This window comes from Hyperoodon ampullatus (assembly GCF_949752795.1).
Source record: "Hyperoodon ampullatus genome assembly, chromosome: 8".
In the NCBI taxonomy this organism is placed as follows: domain Eukaryota; kingdom Metazoa; phylum Chordata; class Mammalia; order Artiodactyla; family Ziphiidae; genus Hyperoodon; species Hyperoodon ampullatus.
In genome coordinates, this window is record NC_136921.1 from 7,707,148 (window position 1) to 7,727,702 (window position 20,555).

Consider the following 20,555-nt stretch of genomic DNA (forward strand, 5'->3'; position numbering starts at 1 on the left):
TTTGAAATAGGGTTAGGCTTTGAGAAGACTGATCCCCCCTTCTGTTGAGGGTAGGAATCATTCTGGCTTTGGTTACATCTCAGACCTCCTAAATCACCTAAACAATCTAAAGTGGTTAAGACTCTGACATGTCATGATGCACATAGACAGAGCACCTCTGCCCAGGGGCAGTAATGGGTTGAAGAGGGTTCCCCCCCAAAAAATTCACAGCTATCTAGAACTTCAGAATGTGACCTATTTGGAAACAAGATCTTTGCAGATATAATAAATTGAATTAAAATGATGTCATTCTGTGGAATTCCCTGGCGGTCTAGTGGTCAGGACTCAGCATTTTCACTGCCGTGGCCCGGGTTCAATCCCTGGTCAGGGAACTAAGATCCTGCAAGCCACGCAGCGTGGCCAAAAAAAAGAAGTCATACTGGATTAGGGTGGGCCCTAAATCCAAGGACTAGTGTATTTACAAGAAGGCCATGTGAAGACACATACACACAGGGAGAACACCATGTGACTATCAAGACAGGGTGATGCGTCTGTAAGCCAGGGATGCCAAGAATTGCTGGCAACCATCAGAAGCTAGAAGAGGAAGGAATGGAAGGGTTCTTCCCTAGAGGCTTGGGAACGAGCATGGCCCTTCTGACACCTTGATTTCAGATTCCAGCCTCCAGAACGGTAAGAGAATACATTTCTCTTGTTTTAATTCACCAGCTTGTGGTCCTTATTACAGAAGCCCTAGGACACTCATCCACTCACCCAGAAGTAGAACGAGTAAGTCCCCCCAACAGAGCCCTGGGGGCAGTCCCAGGGGGACCAATTACCCAGCAAGCGGCCACGTCCCCACTCCACAGCTCAAGCTGCAGGTGAAATCAACTTCAAAGGAGAAACCAGACATTTCAAAGTGTTTGTAAATTATTTAACAAAAAGGACAACACACAATTTGCACATCCACCAAAATTATGGCTGTGAAAATTAGTGCCTGAAACTTACTGGCCTCACCATGGGTCAAGCATTGAGCTAACTGCTTCATATACATGAATTTATTTAATCCCCACAATAAACTCACAAGGCAGGTACTTTTCTATCCCCACTTGACATAAGGGGAAACTGAGGCACAGAGCTTTTCAGTAGTAACCTGCCCAAAGTAACCTTCCACGTAGCAAGTGGTCGAGTTGGGGTCTGAACCCAGGAAACCCGGGTCCAAGTTCACGCTCTTAACAGCCTCACAACACTGCTTCTGCAATGGATAGAATGTGGAAAGCATGAAAAACAAGTTGAGATTTTTCACATGATTTTTTTAAAATTTATGCATAAAAACCAAAGGAAAAAGAAAAAGACACATCTCAGTTGGGGGCAGATGTGTGGCAACGAGCAGCTGCTGACTGGACAGGGTGATGGCGGAGTGACACACCCACAGGGCAGGGAGACGAGTCGGGGAGGGGTGGGCATGCCCAGGGCTTCTCCAGGAAGAAGAGGCACCACAAAGGGATGCGCTTGCCCAGCCCAGAGAGTGGCCAAAGCATGTGCAGAAAAGGTTCGATGCAAGAGTGTGCATGGGGACGGGTATGTGAGCAAAAATTAGGCTTTCAAGAGGACCTACCCAGATGTAGTTTTGGGTTTTTTTTAAGTCATGCCATTTTTTTAAAAAAGTCAAGTAGGACAGCAGGAACAGGAAAATATGAAAGAGGGCCAGCAGAAAAGCTGGGCTGGGCTGTGAGCAAAGCTGGGACCTCATCAGCCCATCAGCTGCGGAGGGCCAGCTACAGGACAGGTGGTACTGCCAGGTCAACAGGTGGCAAATCCCTAAATCCCAAGCCCCACAGCAGCCTTCCCAGGTAGGAGGGGGCCCACAGCCTACCGCAGCCTGAGCAAGGGCAGTGGGTGCAGGCAGCCCCCAGGGCTGGCGAGATCGGCAGAGAGGGTCCTGGAGCCAGCTGGCCGCCTGGAGGGAGCTCAGAGTAGCAGGATGGCAGAGAGACCGGGGGTAGCAGGGGGCCTGGCCTGACTTAGCAACCATAAGGGGCCCTCCATGAGATGAGGGGTTTGTCCATCAACCAGAGTCACCGCCACGTGCCAAGCACCAAGGATGGATGAGGACTAAAACCGGAGCTGTGTCAGAGATGTCCAAGTGACAAAATCTCCCAGACTGGGGAGTCCCTGACCCCGGTGGGGTGGGGAGAGCAAAGTTTCCGCTGCCTCCCAAGTGAGGAAACTGGGTGGAAACACCTGAGGGGAACCCCATCGGGCTCAGCTGGAGGAGGCTGAGTCTGGAAGCTCAGGGGGGGACCGGGTGTGGGTAGCAGGGCAGCCTGAAGGCACGGCAGGGCGGGAAGCGTTCTAAACATGGACATAAGCCTGGAGCCAAGGTGGAGGGGGGACAGCCTTCAGCAAAAGGCCCCTGTTCCACGTCACATGCTGACTTGGCACTGGCCACCCCCCCACACTCAGTTCTCACCAAACCCTTGAAAGAAAGGGTTGCCCCCGTTTTACAGATGAAAAGACAGAAGTGGTTAAGCAACTTGCCCTTGATCACAGCTAATGACCCTGGAATGAGGGGACTATAGCCCCACCTTCCTCAAACTCATGATGGATAATTGGGTCTCTTTTTTTTTTTGGCCGCATTGTATAGCATGTGGGACCTTAGTTCCCTGACCAGGGATGGAACCTGTGTCCCCTGCAGTGGAAGCGCAGCATCTCAACCACTGGCCCACCAGGGAAGTCCCAAGATAATTGGGTCTTGATACTAGGTTTAAGGGGTCGGGGGGGGCCTTTCCAAACCACTGTTGGGGGAAATATCATTCCCCGAGTGGCCCCTGTCCCTGGCAGTCACAGCAGCTACCTGGCCCTCATGGGAAGGTGGTACTCTTACCAGCAAGAAACTAAGGCTTCGAGGGACCCTGTAGCTTGCCCAGGGTCACAGGTCCTAGGCCCTGTCTGACCCTATGCCTGTGAGGCTCCTCCTGCCACACTGGTGTCTCCAGCCACCACTTGGCCGACTCTAACTGGAGCAGTCTTGCCTCCCCTGCCTTCTAGGACATGGGGGGAAATCCCCAGGAAGGTTTCTTTGCAATTACTCGTGCCTCAGATGCCACTGCCTGATGACCGGAGCTGCCAGTCCTGCCTCAGGACACTGGAGGCTGAAGGGCTGAGTCTGCCCACAGTCAGGTCCGGGATGGAGCTGTGAAGGACCTTCACAGTGAGCAGCGCAAATCCCCCCTCCTCAGCAAGAGCCCCACTGCCAGTCCCCCTGCTAGTCTCCGCAGGGGTAGGGCACGTGGCTCAGGCCTGGGCAACCAGAGCAACGGGCTGCCCTGACCACAGCAATTGGTTCAGAGCCAATAAGAAGCAATAGTAAAGCTACAAAAGACACACACACAGTAAGGTCTTTGCTTTGGTTACTCTTCCCACTGGACTTGCTGGAGTTGCTGTGGCCACACTGCCACCACCAGGGACAAGCCACCTGAGAATGGGGACAACACAGAGAGGAAGCTGGCTTAAGAAAAAGAAATTAAGCTCTGATGACATCATTTGAGCTCCCTGATCCAGCCATACCTGACACCAGTCCTTTTTTAGTTTTATGAACTCATTAATCCCTTTTTTGTTTATGCCAATTTTGGTTGCAAGTGACAGAAAACCCAACCTAGACTTGTGACTGACACAGTAGCTCTGGAGGAAGAAGTCTTGTGCTCAGGCTGGACTGCCAGCTCTGTGGGACCCCAGACCACACACTGGCTTCCCTTTAGCTTGACCCTCTTCCGGTATCTGTTTCCTCGCCAACGCCACCTTGCTTGGTCTCCCAAGCCCCTCTGATTGTGTGGACTCCCTTTATTACTCTTAGGCAGCCAACAAACAAACAAACATCCTTTCAAAGATTGTCCTGCAGAAAAAAATAATAGTAATAAAAATAAATGAAAGAAATCTGAATCACCCCAAAGTGATTGGAAGAAGAAGGTCCCCAAGATGTGCCCTCTGAAGCCAGCTGGCCTGGGAGGAAGTTCTGGGACCTGGGAGCAGCCAGAAAGGGAGCAGAATGCCAGGAAATGCATAACCCCAAATAAATCAAAGGGGCTGTGACGCACCATTCACTTTTCTGTCTCTGCCCCAGTGCATTCTTTTGCCTCAACTCAGCCTTCCTTAATGGCCCAAATTATACCTATCGGGTGTTAACACCAGAGATCAGTGCCTGGAAGCCAGGGACGCGGAACTCAGGGTGTCAGGGAAGCGGAGAAGATGCGGAGGCTCCGGGTACCAGCCTCTGCTGACCTCTGCGCAGGGGCTGGGGCTGGACAACAGCCCAGCCTCAGGAAGGGGCCCAGGCTCCCGCCACACAGCGCCGGCCAGAGCGCCTTTAAATAGAACCTCCACGCGGGAGGACAAACACATTCCAAGCGCATTTTAAACCGCCCCAAGCATGACCTGGCCGGCGGCCTCCGCTCCCCCAGGCATTTTTCCGGTCTTGGCCCAATTCTGGAACTAATATTAATAGCTCAGTTAGGAGCTTACGGTGTGCAAAATACTTTATGGCCTTAAAAGGCAGGGACGATTACTTTGCCCACTCTCCAGATGAAGAAACTGAGGCCCAGGGAGCTGCCAAGCTACAAGGCCGACTACCGGGGGTCTCTCTACGCTGCCTCCACCGCCCGATGGGGCTGACACGGCAGGGCCGGAATGAGCCCCCGCCGGACCAGCTGCCACCTGCCTTGTCCGGTTCCGGAAGGGCGCCTCCTGCCCAAGAGGCAAAAAGGGGGAAAACAGCCAAGGCGACGCTCCCAAGAGGCTCCCTGAACGTGCTCGTTCCAGGAACGTCCTGATCTTTCGTGAAGAGTTTAACAAACTCCCCGTTCTCAGTCTCTCTTGGTACATCAAACCCCGCGCGGCAGCCAAGGATAAGTTTCCTCCTTTGTTTTAAAAGATAAAGGACAACGAGGCTAATTTCTCCCTCGGGAGATAAAGTTAAAGTTGGCAGGTGAGGCGCGGCGCGTCTCCGTTTCCTAGAAGTTGCGCCCTGGGCAAATCTCGGAGCCGGCCCGCAGAGGGGGCGGGACCCGCCGTCCGGACCCGGGAGCCCCGGACTCGGGCTCGGCTGCCCGAGGGGAACTTCTGACCTGGGTCACGGAGAACGGCGGCTCCTGCTCTCGGTGTCCCAGCCCCGCTGGATCCACCCCGGGATCGGTCGGGGCGCGCTGGATCTGGGGGGCGTTGGGTTAAATGCTAAAGACACCCCTGGAACCCCTGCACTATCCCACCCTGTGTCCCCCCCACCCAAGCGGGGCCCGGGACTCCCAGCCAGAAAGACCAACCCACCGCCACCTCCCCCCCCCCCTCCGGGCTCAGGGTCCCCGGGGGCGCACGGCGCAGGACGCGGCGGGGAGCTTACAGTTTGAACATGCTCTCCAGGTCCTTGATGAGACGGCGGCTGAACTCCGGGAACTCGGAGTAGGGGTGGAAGACCTTGCAGCGGCGGGGCCGCGCCGCGCCCTCGTTGATGTCCAGCCGTCGGTTGAGCTGCGCGCTCAGCTCGGCGTCGGCTCTGGCGGTGGGCGCCCAGGCGGAGGGCTGCGGCTGGGGCTCGGGGACTGGGGCGGCTCGGGGCGCAGGCTGGAGTCCGCCGTCCACCTCCTCCCAATGCATTCGCCGCTGCAGCTTGCTCGCCAGCTCCTCGCTGGCCATGGCCGCGGTGGATCCGGGGACGCGGGGACTGGGCTGACAGCGCGCTCCTCGCCGACTCGCGACTCTGCGACACTTCGCCAGGACGGCGGGGACCCGGCGGTTGGGTGGAACCATGGGCGGGGGGGGGGGGGGGGAGGGGGAGGGGGAGGGCGGCTGGCGGGGCGGAGCCGCGGCTTTAAGGAGGCGCTGGGGCTCGGGGACCGCCCGGCCACAGGCCAGAGGCCACAGGTGTGTGACCTCGACCTGTTCTCCACTACCTGGGGCTCCAGACTGGGAGCTGAGCGCCTTCCGGGACGAGGAGTGGACCCTCGGTTCAACTTTGACTTTGCCGCCCGCTCCCAGGGAGCCCAGGGACCCTGTGGTCCCCGGAGAACGGCACCGGGAAAAGTTTCAGTACCGTTCTGGCGGTTCCTTTCTCGTCCCCCAGAAGTGCCCAGACTGGAGCCGCTCGCGGCGGGGGACAGACTGGGGGTGAGGGGAGCCGAGCGCCTCCGGATGACACCTACGCGCCCCCAAGGCTGCGGGTGGCACCCAGTGGCCTCGAGGTCTGGGTGAGGGAGGCGCCCGCAGGGAGAGCGGGGAAGGGGAAGCTGAATTTCACTCACTGAAAAGAAATGTTTCCAAAACATACTAAAAACAAATAAGCAAACCGAAAAAAGAACAAGCAAGGGAGACAAACTCGTGGCTCTCCTGGTGGTAAGACACCAGCGCCACTTCGGGGGCTCTGGCTTTTTCTGTGAAACACAAGAAAGAAAAGAAAAAGAAGCTTGAAAATAAAGAAATAAATCAGCCTTTTTAACAAGAGGGTAAAAACAAGTACAGTCGTCACTCCCCTAAGGATGGCTGTTACATCAGCCAAGCCTTGAGAAGAATCTTGTAAACACTGATCCGCCCCTACTGGGACACACTCTGTTCTGACTGCCTCAGGGACTGCTGACCCAGGGCAGGTCTGCATCACCCGGCTGTGGGTGCCTGAGACCCAGGACCAGCCTTTGGCATGCAGGCATGTAGGGCCCACAGAGGTCCTGCCAGGGATTCTGAGCACCTGTAGAGGCCTAGTGAAAAAAAAAAAAAAAAAAAAAAAAAAAAAAATATATATATATATATATATATATATATATATATATATACATTTTTTTAATTAGGGAAAATATTATGTTTTTAAATAAAGTGATCAAATAGAATCTTTTTAACATCCCTACTAAACAATTTTATTCGGTTTTATAAATGACCTTCTTTACATCAGATTTAATGCTTGAAATGGCAATTGATGGACCCCTTCAAATACACCACAGGACGCTACCCTTCCTGACCTGGTGATGGTGACTAGATTTGCTTTTTTTTGTCATTTGTGAGCACTTTATGTGACATTATTTCACACACATACACCAAAAAAAGAGATGTAAAATTCTTAACACTCTACATCAACAAGAAACTTTACGTGAATAGGTATTAAAAAATGTCAGCAACCGTTTTACAGGCTAAAATTTACCACAGTTCACATTAAATTTAAAGACTCTAATAGCTCTTCCTTTTCTTTCATTTATGATTCAAGTATAATGTTGAAAATTCTCATGTTCATGAGAATGGATTTTAAATGCAATTCGACTTTTTCATTTAAGTGCCTCCGAATGAGAAAGAGCTTTAAAAAAAAAAAACAGCTTTATTGAGGTACAATTGATACACAAAAAACTGCACAGATTTAATGTACACAATTTTATGCACTTGGACATGTGCAAACACCCGTGATACTATCACCACAATCAAGGTATTAAACATTTCCATCACCTCCAAAGGTTTCCTTGTGTCCCTTTGGTTTTTGTTTTGGCGATTTTTTTGGTGAGAACACTGCACATGAGGTCTATCCTCTTAACAAATTTTCAAGTACACAAGACCATATTGTTAACTACAGGCTCTGTGCTGCACAGTGGATCTCTAAGGAAGCATTTTGGAGTCACATACATGTGGAATACAAGCTGTCCCCCAGGCGCCACTCAAAAGGCACTCACCTACCAGGGGCAGAGTTTGGGGGCTGTGCCCACCAGGCATCCCCAAGCCTCTCTGCCCTAAGGTAAGAGTGGAGGAGGGAATGCCTCCTAACCCCTGGCACCAAAGCAGAAGGTACCCAGAACGCTCACCAGGCAACAACTGGCCACCCCTAGGGAGAAAATTTCAGTATCTCACTAGTGACCCAAAGTGAGGCACAATCACAGCCAAGACTGGAAACCCTGCTTCCCATCTCCCTTTTTCCAGTGTCCAGCTGGGTGCCTGACAAAGAACTCAAAACAAGATTACTGAATGATGGGTCAATATGAGTACTACTGTGCAAATATGACCCATGTTTTATAAAATACATTTCTATGTATAGAAAAAAAAAAAACAACTAAAGGGAAAGAGACCAAATTATTAACAGTTGTAAATGCTAGGACTCAAACCATTTTCATCAACTATTTTAATTCTCAGTTCCCTGACTTTTCTACAATGACTATATAAAACAATGATACCAGAAAACAAATGTTATTGCTTGCAATGGTGAAGAACGAGAGGGTGGATATTTTATCTGTAGAGCAGGCGAAAGTATTGGGTTGGCCAAAAAGTTCGTTCAGGCTTTTCCATAAGATGGTACAGAAAAACCGAACGAACTTTTTGGCCAGCCCAATATTTTTGCCTGTGTCATCCCATGAGCGCGTTTATTTCACTAACATTCCTCTGGGATGGCTATAGGAGCTTTTGCATTTCATAGGGAAAATCAAAAGTGTTTTACCTGCAAGACTTCTTTTTCAGTTCTCTATTGCTGTGTAACAAACCATCCCCAAACCTATGGGCCAAACAACAAATCTACTTTGCTCATGAATCTGCAATTTGGGCAGAACTTCAAGGGGAACTCTCTTCTCTGATCCACTTGGAGTAGGCAAGGGCAGCTCTGAGGCTGGGGTCGAGAATCATCTGAAGATTCATTCCCTCCCAGGTATGGGATTGATGCTGGCTGATGCTTGGCCCTTGCTTGGAGCTGTTGGCTAGAACACCTACATGTGGCCTCTTGATATGGCCTGCGCTTCCTCACAACATGGTCACTGGGTTCCTAGGGCAGGCTTGCAAAGAGAGAGAGTCAGGTAGAAACCGTATCACCTTTTATGAAGTAGGCTCAGAAATCACTTAGCTCAACTTTATTGGTCAGAGCAGTCATGAAGGGGAGAGAACACAAATCTCCACCTCTCAATGGAGGAGTGACAACACCATCGAAGAATAGCGTGTGAGATGGGATATGTACCATTGTGGCCATCTTTGGAAAATACAGTTTGCCAGTCCTCCCTCTGAAAATCCCTAAAGGCTTGAGTCTATTGTAGTTCTGTGGCATCCAGACAAGAACAGGTATATCCTTCAGCCCGAATGTGTTGGCACAATTCTCTGGGCCCTCCAGAAGTGTGGACCTGCAAGCCACAAAGAAGTCAGAATGAAAGGAAGTCCAGAAAGGGAAAAGCCCTCCCAAGAGGGCAGAAACCTGGGCCTGCGTCCATCTCTGGAGGCATTCAGTCTTATCTTCACATTATCAACTTCTTTAATGAGTCAAAATCTCAGGGCTTTGATATGTTTTAGAGGAAATTGTTTTGTCTTTTTAAAATGAGGTAAATGTTAGTGCCAGGTGCTCTTTCTAAGTCTCTTCACACTCTAGCTCACTGAATTGAGAATATTCTAAAATTAGAGAGTGGAGGCAGAATCAAGATGGCGGTGGGGGAAGACGTGGAGTTAGCGTCTCCCCACGACTAAGGCACCTGCTGGCCACTGTTGGAGGACTCTGACGTCCAAGGAGATGGGAGAAACCCCACAGTGCACTGGCAGGGGTAGGACGTAGGGGGACTGAGCGGGGAGGAGAAGTGGAGGCCAGACAGGATCAGCATCCCTGAGGCTGGGGAGATCAGCAGGCGGGAGGGGCCCTCCGGTAGGAGCGGAGCGGGAGAGGAGTGGAGGGTGATTGCCCCGCCCACTCGAGCTCAGAAAGCCTGCTGGGCTCCCAGGTGAGGTCCCCTGCCTTCTCAGACCAGGGCTGGGGGGCACGCCTGGACTCCTTCTGCTCCTTGAGCCTAAGCCCCACCCCCCTAGGCCCCCAGGGCCTTTTCCAGCCCTGTGGGTCCTGAGCATTGGCCCCGCCCACCACCCAAACCTCGCCCTTGCTTAGGCCCCGCCCTCCACAGCCAAGGCCTTTTCCCCCTCCTTTTTTTTTTCCCCTTTTTTTTTCTTTTTTTTCCCCTTTTTTTTTTCCCCCCCTCCTCCTCTCCTTTACTATTATGGTACTGTTGTACCTTCTGGTTGTTGATTCATCTATATTTTTATTTTTATATTCTTCCTAACATATCTGTTAGTTTCCTAGTCTAATTTCATTCTTTACTTTGTTATTTTGTTGTTGTTGTTGTTGTTTTGCCACCCCAGGCAGCTTGCAGGATCTTGGTTCACGAGCCCGGGGTCAGGCCGAAGCTCCTGCAGTGGGAGCTCTGAGTCCGAACCACGGGACTAACAGAGAACCTCAGACCCCAGGGAATATTCATCGGAGTGAAGTCTCACAGAGTTCCTCATCTCAGCACCAAGACCCAGCTCTACCCAGTAGCCTACAAACCCCAGTGTGGGAAGCCTCAGGCCAAATAACCAGTAAGACAGGAACACAATCTCACTCATAAAAAAATAAATAAAAAATGAGACGGCAAAAAAATATGTCACAGATGAAGGAGCAAGATAAAAACCGACAAGACCAAATAAATGAAGAGGAAATAGGCAATCTACCTGAAAAAGAATCCAGAGTAATGATAGTAAAGATGATCCAGAATCTCGGATACAGAATGGAGGCACAGATTGAGAAAATATAAGAAACGTTTAACAAAGATCTAGAAGAACTAAAGAAAAAACAAACAGAGATGAACAACATAATAACTGAAATGAAAAATACACTAGAAGGAATCAATAACAGAATAACTGAGGCAGAAGAATGAATAAGTGAGCTAGAAGACAAAATGGTGGAAATAACTGCCGAGGAGCAGAATTAAAAAAAAAGAAAAAAAGAATCGAAGACAATTTCAGAGACAACACTGACACAACACTAAACACACCAACATTCAAATTATAGGGGTCCCAGAAGAAGAAGAGAAAAAGAAAGGGTCTGAGAAAATATTTGAAGAGATTGTAGTTGAAAACTTCCCTAACATGGGAAAGGAAATAGTCACCCAAGTCCAGGAAGCACAGAGAGTCCCATACAGGATAAACCCTAGGAATAACACAAGACACAAATTAATGAAATTAGAAAACTGCATAACACCATACACAAAAATAAACTCCAAATGGATTAAAGACTTAAATGTAAGACCAGACACTATAAAACTCATAGAGCAAAACGTAGGAAAAACACTCTTTGACATAAACCACAGCAAGATCTTTTTTGACCCACCTCCTAGAGTAACGGAAATAAAAAAAAAATAAACAAATGGGACTTAATTAAACTTAAAAGCTTTTGCACAGCAAAGGAAACCATAAACAAGAAGACAACCCTCAGAATGGGAGAAAATATTTGCAAATAAAACAACAGACAAAGGATTAATCTCCAAATTATACAAACAGCTCATGGAAGTCAATATCAAAAAAACAAACAATCCAGTTAAAAAATGGGCAGAAGACCTAAATAAACATTTCCCCAAGGAAGACATACAGATGGCCAAGAGGCACATGAAAAGACGCTCAACATCACTAATCATTAGATAAATGCAAATCAAAACTACAATGAGGTATCACCTCATGTTGATCAGAATGGCCATTATCAAAAAATCTAGAAAGAATAAATGCTGGAATGGATGTGGAGAAAAGGGAACCCTCTTGCACTATTGGTGGGAATGTAAACTGATACAACTACTATGGAAAGCAGTATGGAGGTACCTTAAAAAACTAAAAATAGAACTACCATATGACCCAGCAATCCCACTACTGGGCATATACCCTGAGAAAACCATAATTCAAAAAGAGACATGTACCGCAATGTTCATTGCAGCCTTATTTACAATAGCCAGGACATGGAACCAACCTAAATGTCCTTCGACAGATGAATGGATAAAGATGTGGCACATATATACAATAGAATATTACTCAGCCATAAAAAGAAACGAACTTGAGATATTTGTAGTGAGGTGGATGGACCTAAAGTCTGTCATACAGAGTGAAGTCAGAAAGAGAAAAACAAATACCGTATGCTAACACATATATATGGAATCTAAAAAAAAAAAAATGGTATTGATGAACCTAGTTGCAGGGCAGGAATAAAGAGACAGACATAGGAAATGGACTTGAGGACGTGGGGTGGGAGGGCGAAGCTGGGGCAAAGTGAGAGTAGCATCGACATATATACACTACCGAATGTAAAGCAGTTGGCTGGTGGGAAGCAGCAGCATAGCACAGGGAGATCAGCTCGGTGCTTTGCCATGACCTAGAGGGGTGGGATAGGGAGGGTGGGAGGGAGGCTCAAGAGAGAGGGGATATGGGGACATGTGTATGCATATGACTGATTCGCTTTTTTGTGCAACAGAAACTAACAGTATTGTGAAGTAATTATCCTCCAATAAAGATCTACTAAAAATAAATAAATAAATAAATAAATATAAATAAAATTAGAGAGTGACGATGGTTTTACAAACTCCATGAATATACTAAAAACCATTGAATTGTATACTTCATAAAGATGAATTTTATGGCATGTGAATTATATCTAAATAAATCTGTTATTTTTTAAATGATGACAGAAAGCCATTACATATTAACATGAATAATATAAGTGAGAAGAAAAACATTGTTTTACATTTTTGCATGTCTTTAATCCCTGCCTTAATAGAAGACACTTGGATATCACAGCTGCTTCTACATTTGATTTGCTGCAACTTGTTGCTGTGTTTGCCGTATGTGACGAAAATCCAGGCTTCCACAGATGTCTGGGAACTTAGTTGGATATATAATTGGAAAAGAGAGGAGTATTTGTTCAGTCTTTTCAGATAATTGTGGTTATTATTTTTCTTTGTTACTACACCAAAACTGCTAAGTGATAGTTTCCTGAAGTTTAAATGCAACATGGAAAGTGGAAACATCCAAACCAAACTCTCCATACTCTGTTACACTGAAATCCATCACTCTACCTTGCACATGTAATGGGGCCTTGATTTAGGCAGAACTTTGTACCATTATGCATTGGTCATGTTGACACATTTCACTTACATGATAAAGTCCAAAATTCTAACTTGTGCTTGGAACTCAAGTGTTATTATTGATAGCAAATACTACCAACTGTTTCCAGAAGGCCCTCAATTACTTCTTCCTTTTCTCCAGGGATGTCTCCTTGAGGGCAAGTTTCAGGTCTTTATTTTTATTTGGGAAACCCTTAAAGTGACTCACCTATCTGACCCCAGGCTGGCTGCATCTTCCCCAAAGGAAAGCCCACAGGCACTACCTAAATGGGTTTTCTCACCTTTCTCTCTAGCCCAGTCAGTACAAAAAGAACCCCTAACCACTCCTTGCCCTGCACAGCTGCCGGAGAAATTCCTGGCAGAGAATCAGGCAGAAAAGCTGGGGAGTGCTTTAAACCTCAGACTCCAGGCCCCAGGGTGGACCTAGAGGCTCCGACCCCCAGGGGAGGCCTGGTCCCCAGGCCCCTTTGGCTCCAGGCATCCATGTCTGTGGCCTTGGGGACTTGCCAGGGAGCTCCCAGGGGTGTCGATGAGCTCAGACCCAAGTTCCCTGGGTGGCCTCAGCTCCCTGCCTGCTCAGAAAGCAGAGACGCTGGGCTGTAGTAGATGCTGCTGAAAGCGAAAATAATTCACTTTCCTATTTCTCACCTGATGGAGCAGCAAAGAATTATGAGTGGGCGAAACTGAATTCTACAGGGTTGGAGGAGAGGCAAGCCAGACCCTCCCACGGCTCTAGGGACCCCTGGCTGTGACTGTCAGATCACCCACCCTGCCCTCTCTTCTCCCCACCACGCCCATCAGGGCTGGCCTTCCCTCCCCCTGCTCACCTAGTCAGTCAAGTCTTGGTTCCATCTCCTGAGGCCGTTCGGATCCCTCCCCTTCTTCCTTGAATCCAGTCAGAGCTCGTCTCTCTGGAAGGGCTATAGGGGACAATGCCATCCTCTGAAGCCGACTTGCCCTCTGCCCATCTGTCCTCCATTCGCTCACCCAGGCAGGAGGAACTGGTCTAGAACAGTGCTGTCCAACAGAAATAGAATGCGTCCGTTTATTTTAGAATGTGTATTTGGTATTTTAAAATTTCTAGTGGCAACATTTTTAAAAGTAAAACTAAAAGAAAACAGGTGAAATTAATTTTCATAATATATATACTTTTTACCCAATATATGCCAAATATTATCATCTCGACAGGTAATCAATGTAAAAACTGTTAATGAGATATTTTACATTATTTCCTACTAAGGCTTTGAAATTTGAGGTATATTTTACACTTACAGCTCATCTCAATTCAAACTAGCCATATTTCAAGTGGTTGATAGCCACTTGCAGTTGGTGGCTACCATCTCAGATGACTCAGGACTAAGGCAAATCACAGGGGGCCCTGCTCCCTGGTTCTGACCCTCAGCTGGTGAAGAAGTTCTGCTACTGAGAAGTTCCTGTCTGGCCTCACCTCTGGCCTGTACTCCCTCTGATTTGAAAGAACGCCCCCAACACCCCCCCACACACACACACACTCAACTTGTGCCTAACACAAGGTACTCGGATCCACCCAGATCTGACCCAGTGCTCCGTGGATGCTGGACCTGAGAATAATATCCTAAAATAAAGACCAAACTGTGCCACTGGTCCCAGTTCTTGGTCTCCTTATTTTTTACAGTCTGGCGCCCTGTCAGTGGCTGCAGGAAGCTGGTGGGAGTGGGTGGGGCTGCCCTCCCCCTGCAGAGGGGACACCTCTGAGGTTCAAAGGTTTGCTTGGTTGCCAGGCACCTGATGATAAGAGCATTTCTTAAAGAGTTTAAGGATATTACACTTCATTTGATCCCCCAAGTTCTCTGACAGTCTTTACATATAGCACAGGGTAAGATAGGCTTTTGGCTATCTTATCTAATAATAATAAACTATTCTGGCTCTTCTGTTTAGACACAGAACCAGGAGCCCTCAGTCATGCGGGCAGAGGTGGAAGGAGGAGAGCAGCTGTGGAAATGCTGCCTCTGTCACTCAGCGGCTGTGTGACTTTGAGTTAGTTACTTAACTTCTCTGAACTTCTGTTTTATCATATATACAACAAAGATATAGCCGTCGTCAGAGATAGTGCAGGTTTGGTTCCAGACCACTGCAATAAAGCGAGTCACATGAATTTTTTGGTTTCCCCGTGCATATAAAAGTTATATTTACACTATACTGTAGTCTATTAAGTGTGCAATAGCATTATGTCTAAGAAAACAATGTACACACCTTAATTTAAAAATACTTTATCGTGGGAATTCCCTGGCGGTCCAGTGGTTAGGACTCCATGCTCTCACTGCTGAGGGCCTGGGTTCAATCCCTGGTCAGGGAACTAAAATCTCGCAAGCCATGCAGCGCGGCCAAAAAAAAACCCAAAAAACTTTATTGCTAAAAAATGCTAACCGTCATATGAGCCCTCAGTGAGATCACTGACCACAGATCCCCATAACAAATATAACAATAATGAAAAAGTTTGACATATCGCAAGAATTACCAAAATGTGACACAGAGATATGAAGTGAGCGAATGCTGCTCGAAAAATGGCACGAATAGACTTGTTCAAGGCAGGGTTACCACAAACCTTCAATGTGTAAAAAACGCAGTGTCTGCGAAGCGCAGTAAAACAAGTTGTGCCTATAATACTACCCACAAGACATACAAGGCAGTTGTGATGACTGATTGCATGTAAAGCACCTAGCAGGTGTTGAATTAATGTCACCCTTTTGCTACAGGTGCAGCACAGGTGGTGCCTGACGGTGGGGCTGAAGGAAAAGAGCCCGAGCCACAGGGCAGGCCCAGGCTCTCCAGCTTTCACCAGGGCACCAACTAAGCCTGTTTTTGCGGGGGGGGGGGGGCAGGCGGGGGGAGCATCTTGCAGCCCTCACCCACATTCCGGCTACGCAGACAAGCAGCTCGGCCCTTCCTGATTTCAAAAGCCTACACTGGCCAGCGTGATTTGGAGACACCAGGGAATCACATCACAGTCATGGCCACAAATGATTTGACACACCTCCCATTGAGAGGGTCTGTGTCCCTACCCCTTGAACCTGGATGGGCTCATGTGGCTGGTGGACCAAAAGAATATGGTAGAAGTGATACAACATCGCTTCTGAGACTAGGTCAAGAAAGGCCATGCTGCTTTCACCTCACCTGCTGGGAACATTCATTCTTGCAACCCTGAGCCCCTGTGCAAAAAGCCTGGTTACTTTGAGGCTGCCAGGCTGGAGGTGCCACCTGTAGGGCTATAGTCTGCAGGCCCAGAGGAGCTTGTCCATCCCATGTGCCACACATGTGAGTAAAGAATCATCTTGGAAGCAGACTCTCTGGCCCAGCTCTTCCAGCCCCAGCCATTGGGGTCACCCCAGCTGAGGTCCCAGATATCCTGGAGCAGAGAAGAACCACCTTCCCTGTGCCCAAACTCCTGATTCAGAGAGCCCATGAACGTAATACAATGATGGTGGCTGTTTTACATCACTGTGGTTTTTTTAATTGTGGTTAAAAGAAAACAACAAAACACACAACATAAAATTTATCATCTTAATCATTGTTCAGTGTATGGTCCAGTAGTGTTAAGTATATGTGCAACAGATCCCCGAATATTTCATCTTGGGAAAACGAAACTCTGCACCCATTAAACAACTCCCGTCTCCCCCTCACCTCTGTGCCTGTCAACCAGCGTTCTGCCTTCTGTCTCAATGAACTTGAAGACTCCAGAAACCTCATCTAAGTGGAATCACACAGTATTTGTTTTTTTGTGACTGGCTTATTTCACTTAACATAATATCCTCAAGTTTCACCCAGGTTGGAGCATGTGCCAGAATTTCCTTCCTTATTAAGACTAAATAGTATTCCATTGTACGTAGAGACCACGTTTTGCTGACACATTCATCCATCAGTGGATACTCCGGTTGCTTCCACCTTTTGGCTATTGTGAATAATAATGCTGCCATGAACACCACTAAGTTTTGAGGTGGTTTGTTACACCATAGCAAAGAGCTGGAACAACATTGTGCCTCAATACAAGTGTATTTAAAAAAAAAAAGATAATTAAAGATGACTACACTTAAAAAAATATTACCCAGCAAAGCATTCTTACAAGGATTAGGCAACATGCAGACGCTCAGGGAATGCAGCCCTGTGACTTCTTGAAAAAACAAAACCCTTCCGTGCTGGACAGCACCATCCAGAGGTAAATCCAAATAAACAAGGCTAGGCATGGAAAAGCTATAGAGGAAGGTCTGGTGGAGAACACCAAATCTACTCTATTATAGAAACTAAAGAAGAGGGGGAATCATGGTTATTTGGTCGAATATGTACGATATAAAGCTGGAGGTTTTAAGCAAAATTATGTAAATAATCCTATTATTTATAGCCATATAATTACAGGTGTAACACTATATATAGTTATGCATATATATACATGAAGAAGGTGGGATTGGGACACAGCTAATTTCTTCCTCTAAATATCAGAAAATCAATCCATTGTATCTACTACCAAACTACACAGGGTTTTGGTTTGTTTTGTTTTTAATAATTATAAACACAACAACAAAGAACGAGTGATTTGTCTGGAAGGGGCTTTCTGTACAGCACTGTCTTCAAGCCCACACCACCCTGAGGTTAGTGGTATCTGCTCATTTTACTGAGGTTCAGAGGAGGTAAGTGCCTGCCCAAAGGCGCACAGCTGGCCGTGGGAGGGGCCCAGACGCAGGGTTTCTCATGCCTGATCCTGACTCCAACCCTCCAACTCCATCCCTGCAGGCTTGGCCGCCCCTTCCCCAGCCTTGGAAAGCCCTCTCTTCTTCTGGAGTAGGGAGAATGTCCAGGACTAGGCCTTAGCGGGCTGAGTCAGCTGCTAATTTGGAAGAACATGCAAAAATGGCCTTCTAGCTTCAGCTTCATCTCTAAGACAGAAAGAATGATCCTTTGCTTTTCATTCATCAATAACAACAATTGAGGGCATCCTCTGTGCCAGGCCCTGGGTCACAACGGGGCAAAGTGCTGTGATGGAGACAGCCCAAGGAAGTGCTGACACCTCGGGGCTCAGGGAGACCTCTGGAGGGAGGAGAGACACTGGAGCTGATAGCTTGGCAAGGACGGGAGGGCGTGCCCGCCAAGCAGGGCACAGACAAGGCAGAGAAGTGAGACCCTCGTGCTGGGTGGCAAGTTACCCCTGCCCCTGGTAATCCGGATCCGTTTTCTGCCACTTTCCATTCATTTGCCTGTTCTAGAATTTTATATAAGTGGAGCCATGTAGTATGTACTTTTTTGTGTCTGGCTTTTTCCATTCAAACTGATTTTGAGATTCATGTGTATAATAAGTCTGGGTTTCGAGCGCAGGGAGAGGACTGGGGCTGGCGGCGAGAACTCAGCCTGAAGGGGGCTAATGTGCCACAGCTAGCCGGGAGGGAGTCCGGGAAAACTCTGGAGCTGCCGAAGAGGCAAGAGACTTGTTCTTCCCTCTTGGTTTCCTGCTGCGCGAGGAGAGGGGATTAAGAGCGCTGCTTAAAGGGGCTCCACAGACGGGCGCGAGTCGCGACTGAAAGCGCGGAGCCCAGTGACGGGCGTGGGACGCTGGGGCTGCTGCTGCCGCCGCCAAGAAGCCCGTGTGCGAGCGCAGGTCACTGTCCACACCGCCCTTCCGGGAGCCTGAGCAGCCCGCCACTGCCGGGGTCCCGGGATCCAGGGGCGGCTTCCCTGGGAGAACGCACGGCGCGCCTCGGGCTGGTGCAACGTCACGCCGACCTCTGCCGCTGCAGGCTCGCCCCGCACTCCGTGCCCCTCCCTCCCGCCCGGCCTGAGTGAACCAGAGTCCCGGAAGAGGCTGCTCCTTTAACCCTTTCCTGTCTGAGCGAAGAACAGACGCCCTCCGGCGACCTACACGCAGAGGCGGGGCCAAATCCAAAGCTGAGACCCGGGAGCTGTGAGAACAAAGAAGAGAAAGGGAAACCTCTCCCAGCAGCCTCAGAAGCAGCGGATTAAAGCTCCACAATCAACTTGATGTACCCTGCATCTGTGGAATACATGAATAGACAACAAATCATCCCAAATTGAGGAGCCAGGAGTCAGTACTGTGCCTCTGAGGTGGGAGAGCCAACTTCAGGACACTGGTCCACAAGAGACCTCCCAGCTCCACATAATATCAAACGGCGAAAATCTTCCAGAGATCTCCATCTCAACACCAGCACCCAGCTTCACTCAACGACCAGCAAGCTACAGTGCTGGACACCCTATGCCAAACAACTAGCAAGACAGGAACACGACGCCACCCATTAGCAGAGAGGTGGCCTAAAATCATAAAAAGTCTGCAGACACCCCAAAACACACCACCAGACGTGGACCTGCCCACCAGAAAGACAAGATCCAGCCTCATCCACCAGGGCACAGGCACTAGTCCCCTCGACCAGGAAACCTACACAACCCACTAAACCAACCTTAGCCACTGGGGACAGACACCAAAAACAACAGGAACTACGAACCTGCAGCCGGCAAAAAGGAGACCCCAAACACAGTAACATAAGCAAAATGAGAAGACAGAAAAACACACAGCAGGAGAAGGAGCAAGATAAAAACCCACCAGACCTAACAAATGAAGAGGTAATAGGCAGTCTATCTGAAAAAGAATTCAGAATAATGATAGTAAAGATGATCCAAAATCTTGGAAATAGAATAGACAAAATGCAAGAAACAGTTAACAAGGACCTAGTAGAACTAAAGATGAATCAAGCATCGATTAAAAACACAATAAATGAAATGAAAAATACTCTAGATGGGATCAATAGCAGAATAACTGAGGCAGAAGAACGGATAAGTGAGGTGGAAGATAAAATAGTGGAAATAACTAATGCAGAGCAAAATAAAGAGAAAAGAATGAAAAGAACAGAGGACAATATCAGAGACCTCTGGGACAACATTAAACGCACCAACATTCGAATTATAGGGGTTCCAGAAGAAGAAGAGAAAAAGAAAGGGACTGAGAAAATATTTGAAGAGATTATAGTTGAAAACTTCCCTAATATGGGAAAGGAAATAGTTAATCAAGTCCAAGAAGCACAGAGAGTCCCATACAGAATAAATCCAAGGAGAAATACACCAAGACACATATTAATCAAACTGTCAAAAATTAAACACAAAGAAATCATATTAAAAGCAGCAAGGCAAAAACAACAAATAACACACAAGGGAATCCCCATCAGGATAACAGCTGATCTCTCAGCAGAAACTCTACAAGCCAGAAGGGAGTGGCAGGACATAATTAAAGTGATGAAGGAGAGAAACCTGCAACCAAGATTACTCTACCCAGCAAGGATCTCATTCAGATTTGATGGAGAAATTAAAACGTTTACAGACAAGCAAAAGCTGAGAGAGTTCAGCACCACCAAACCAGCTTTACAACAAATGCTAAAGGAACTTCTCTAGGCAAGAAACACAACAGAAGGAAAAGACCTACAATAACGAACCCAAAACAATTAAGAAAATGGGAATAGGAACATACATATCGATAATTACCTTAAATGTAAATGGACTAAACGCTCCCACCAAAAGACACAGATTGGCTGAATGGATACAAAAACAAGACCCATATATATGCTGTCTACAAGAGACCCACTTCAGACCTAGAGACACATACAGACTGAAAGTAAGGGGATGGAAAAAGATATTCCATGCAAATGGAAACCA

General features: G+C 47.9%; 1 protein-coding gene across 1 annotated transcript in view; it reads right to left on the reverse strand.

Annotated features, from left to right (window-relative positions):
* Positions 1-5,664, reverse strand: part of EFHD1 (EF-hand domain family member D1) — a gene marked incomplete at both ends in the record, with an annotated part of 39,451 nt that extends 33,787 nt beyond the window's left edge. The window contains one exon of the mRNA XM_079709638.1: positions 5,372-5,664. Within this exon, the coding sequence (XP_079565764.1) occupies positions 5,372-5,664 (293 nt within the window). The remainder of the gene's footprint in view (positions 1-5,371) is intronic.
* Positions 5,665-20,555: the final 14,891 nt, after the last annotated feature.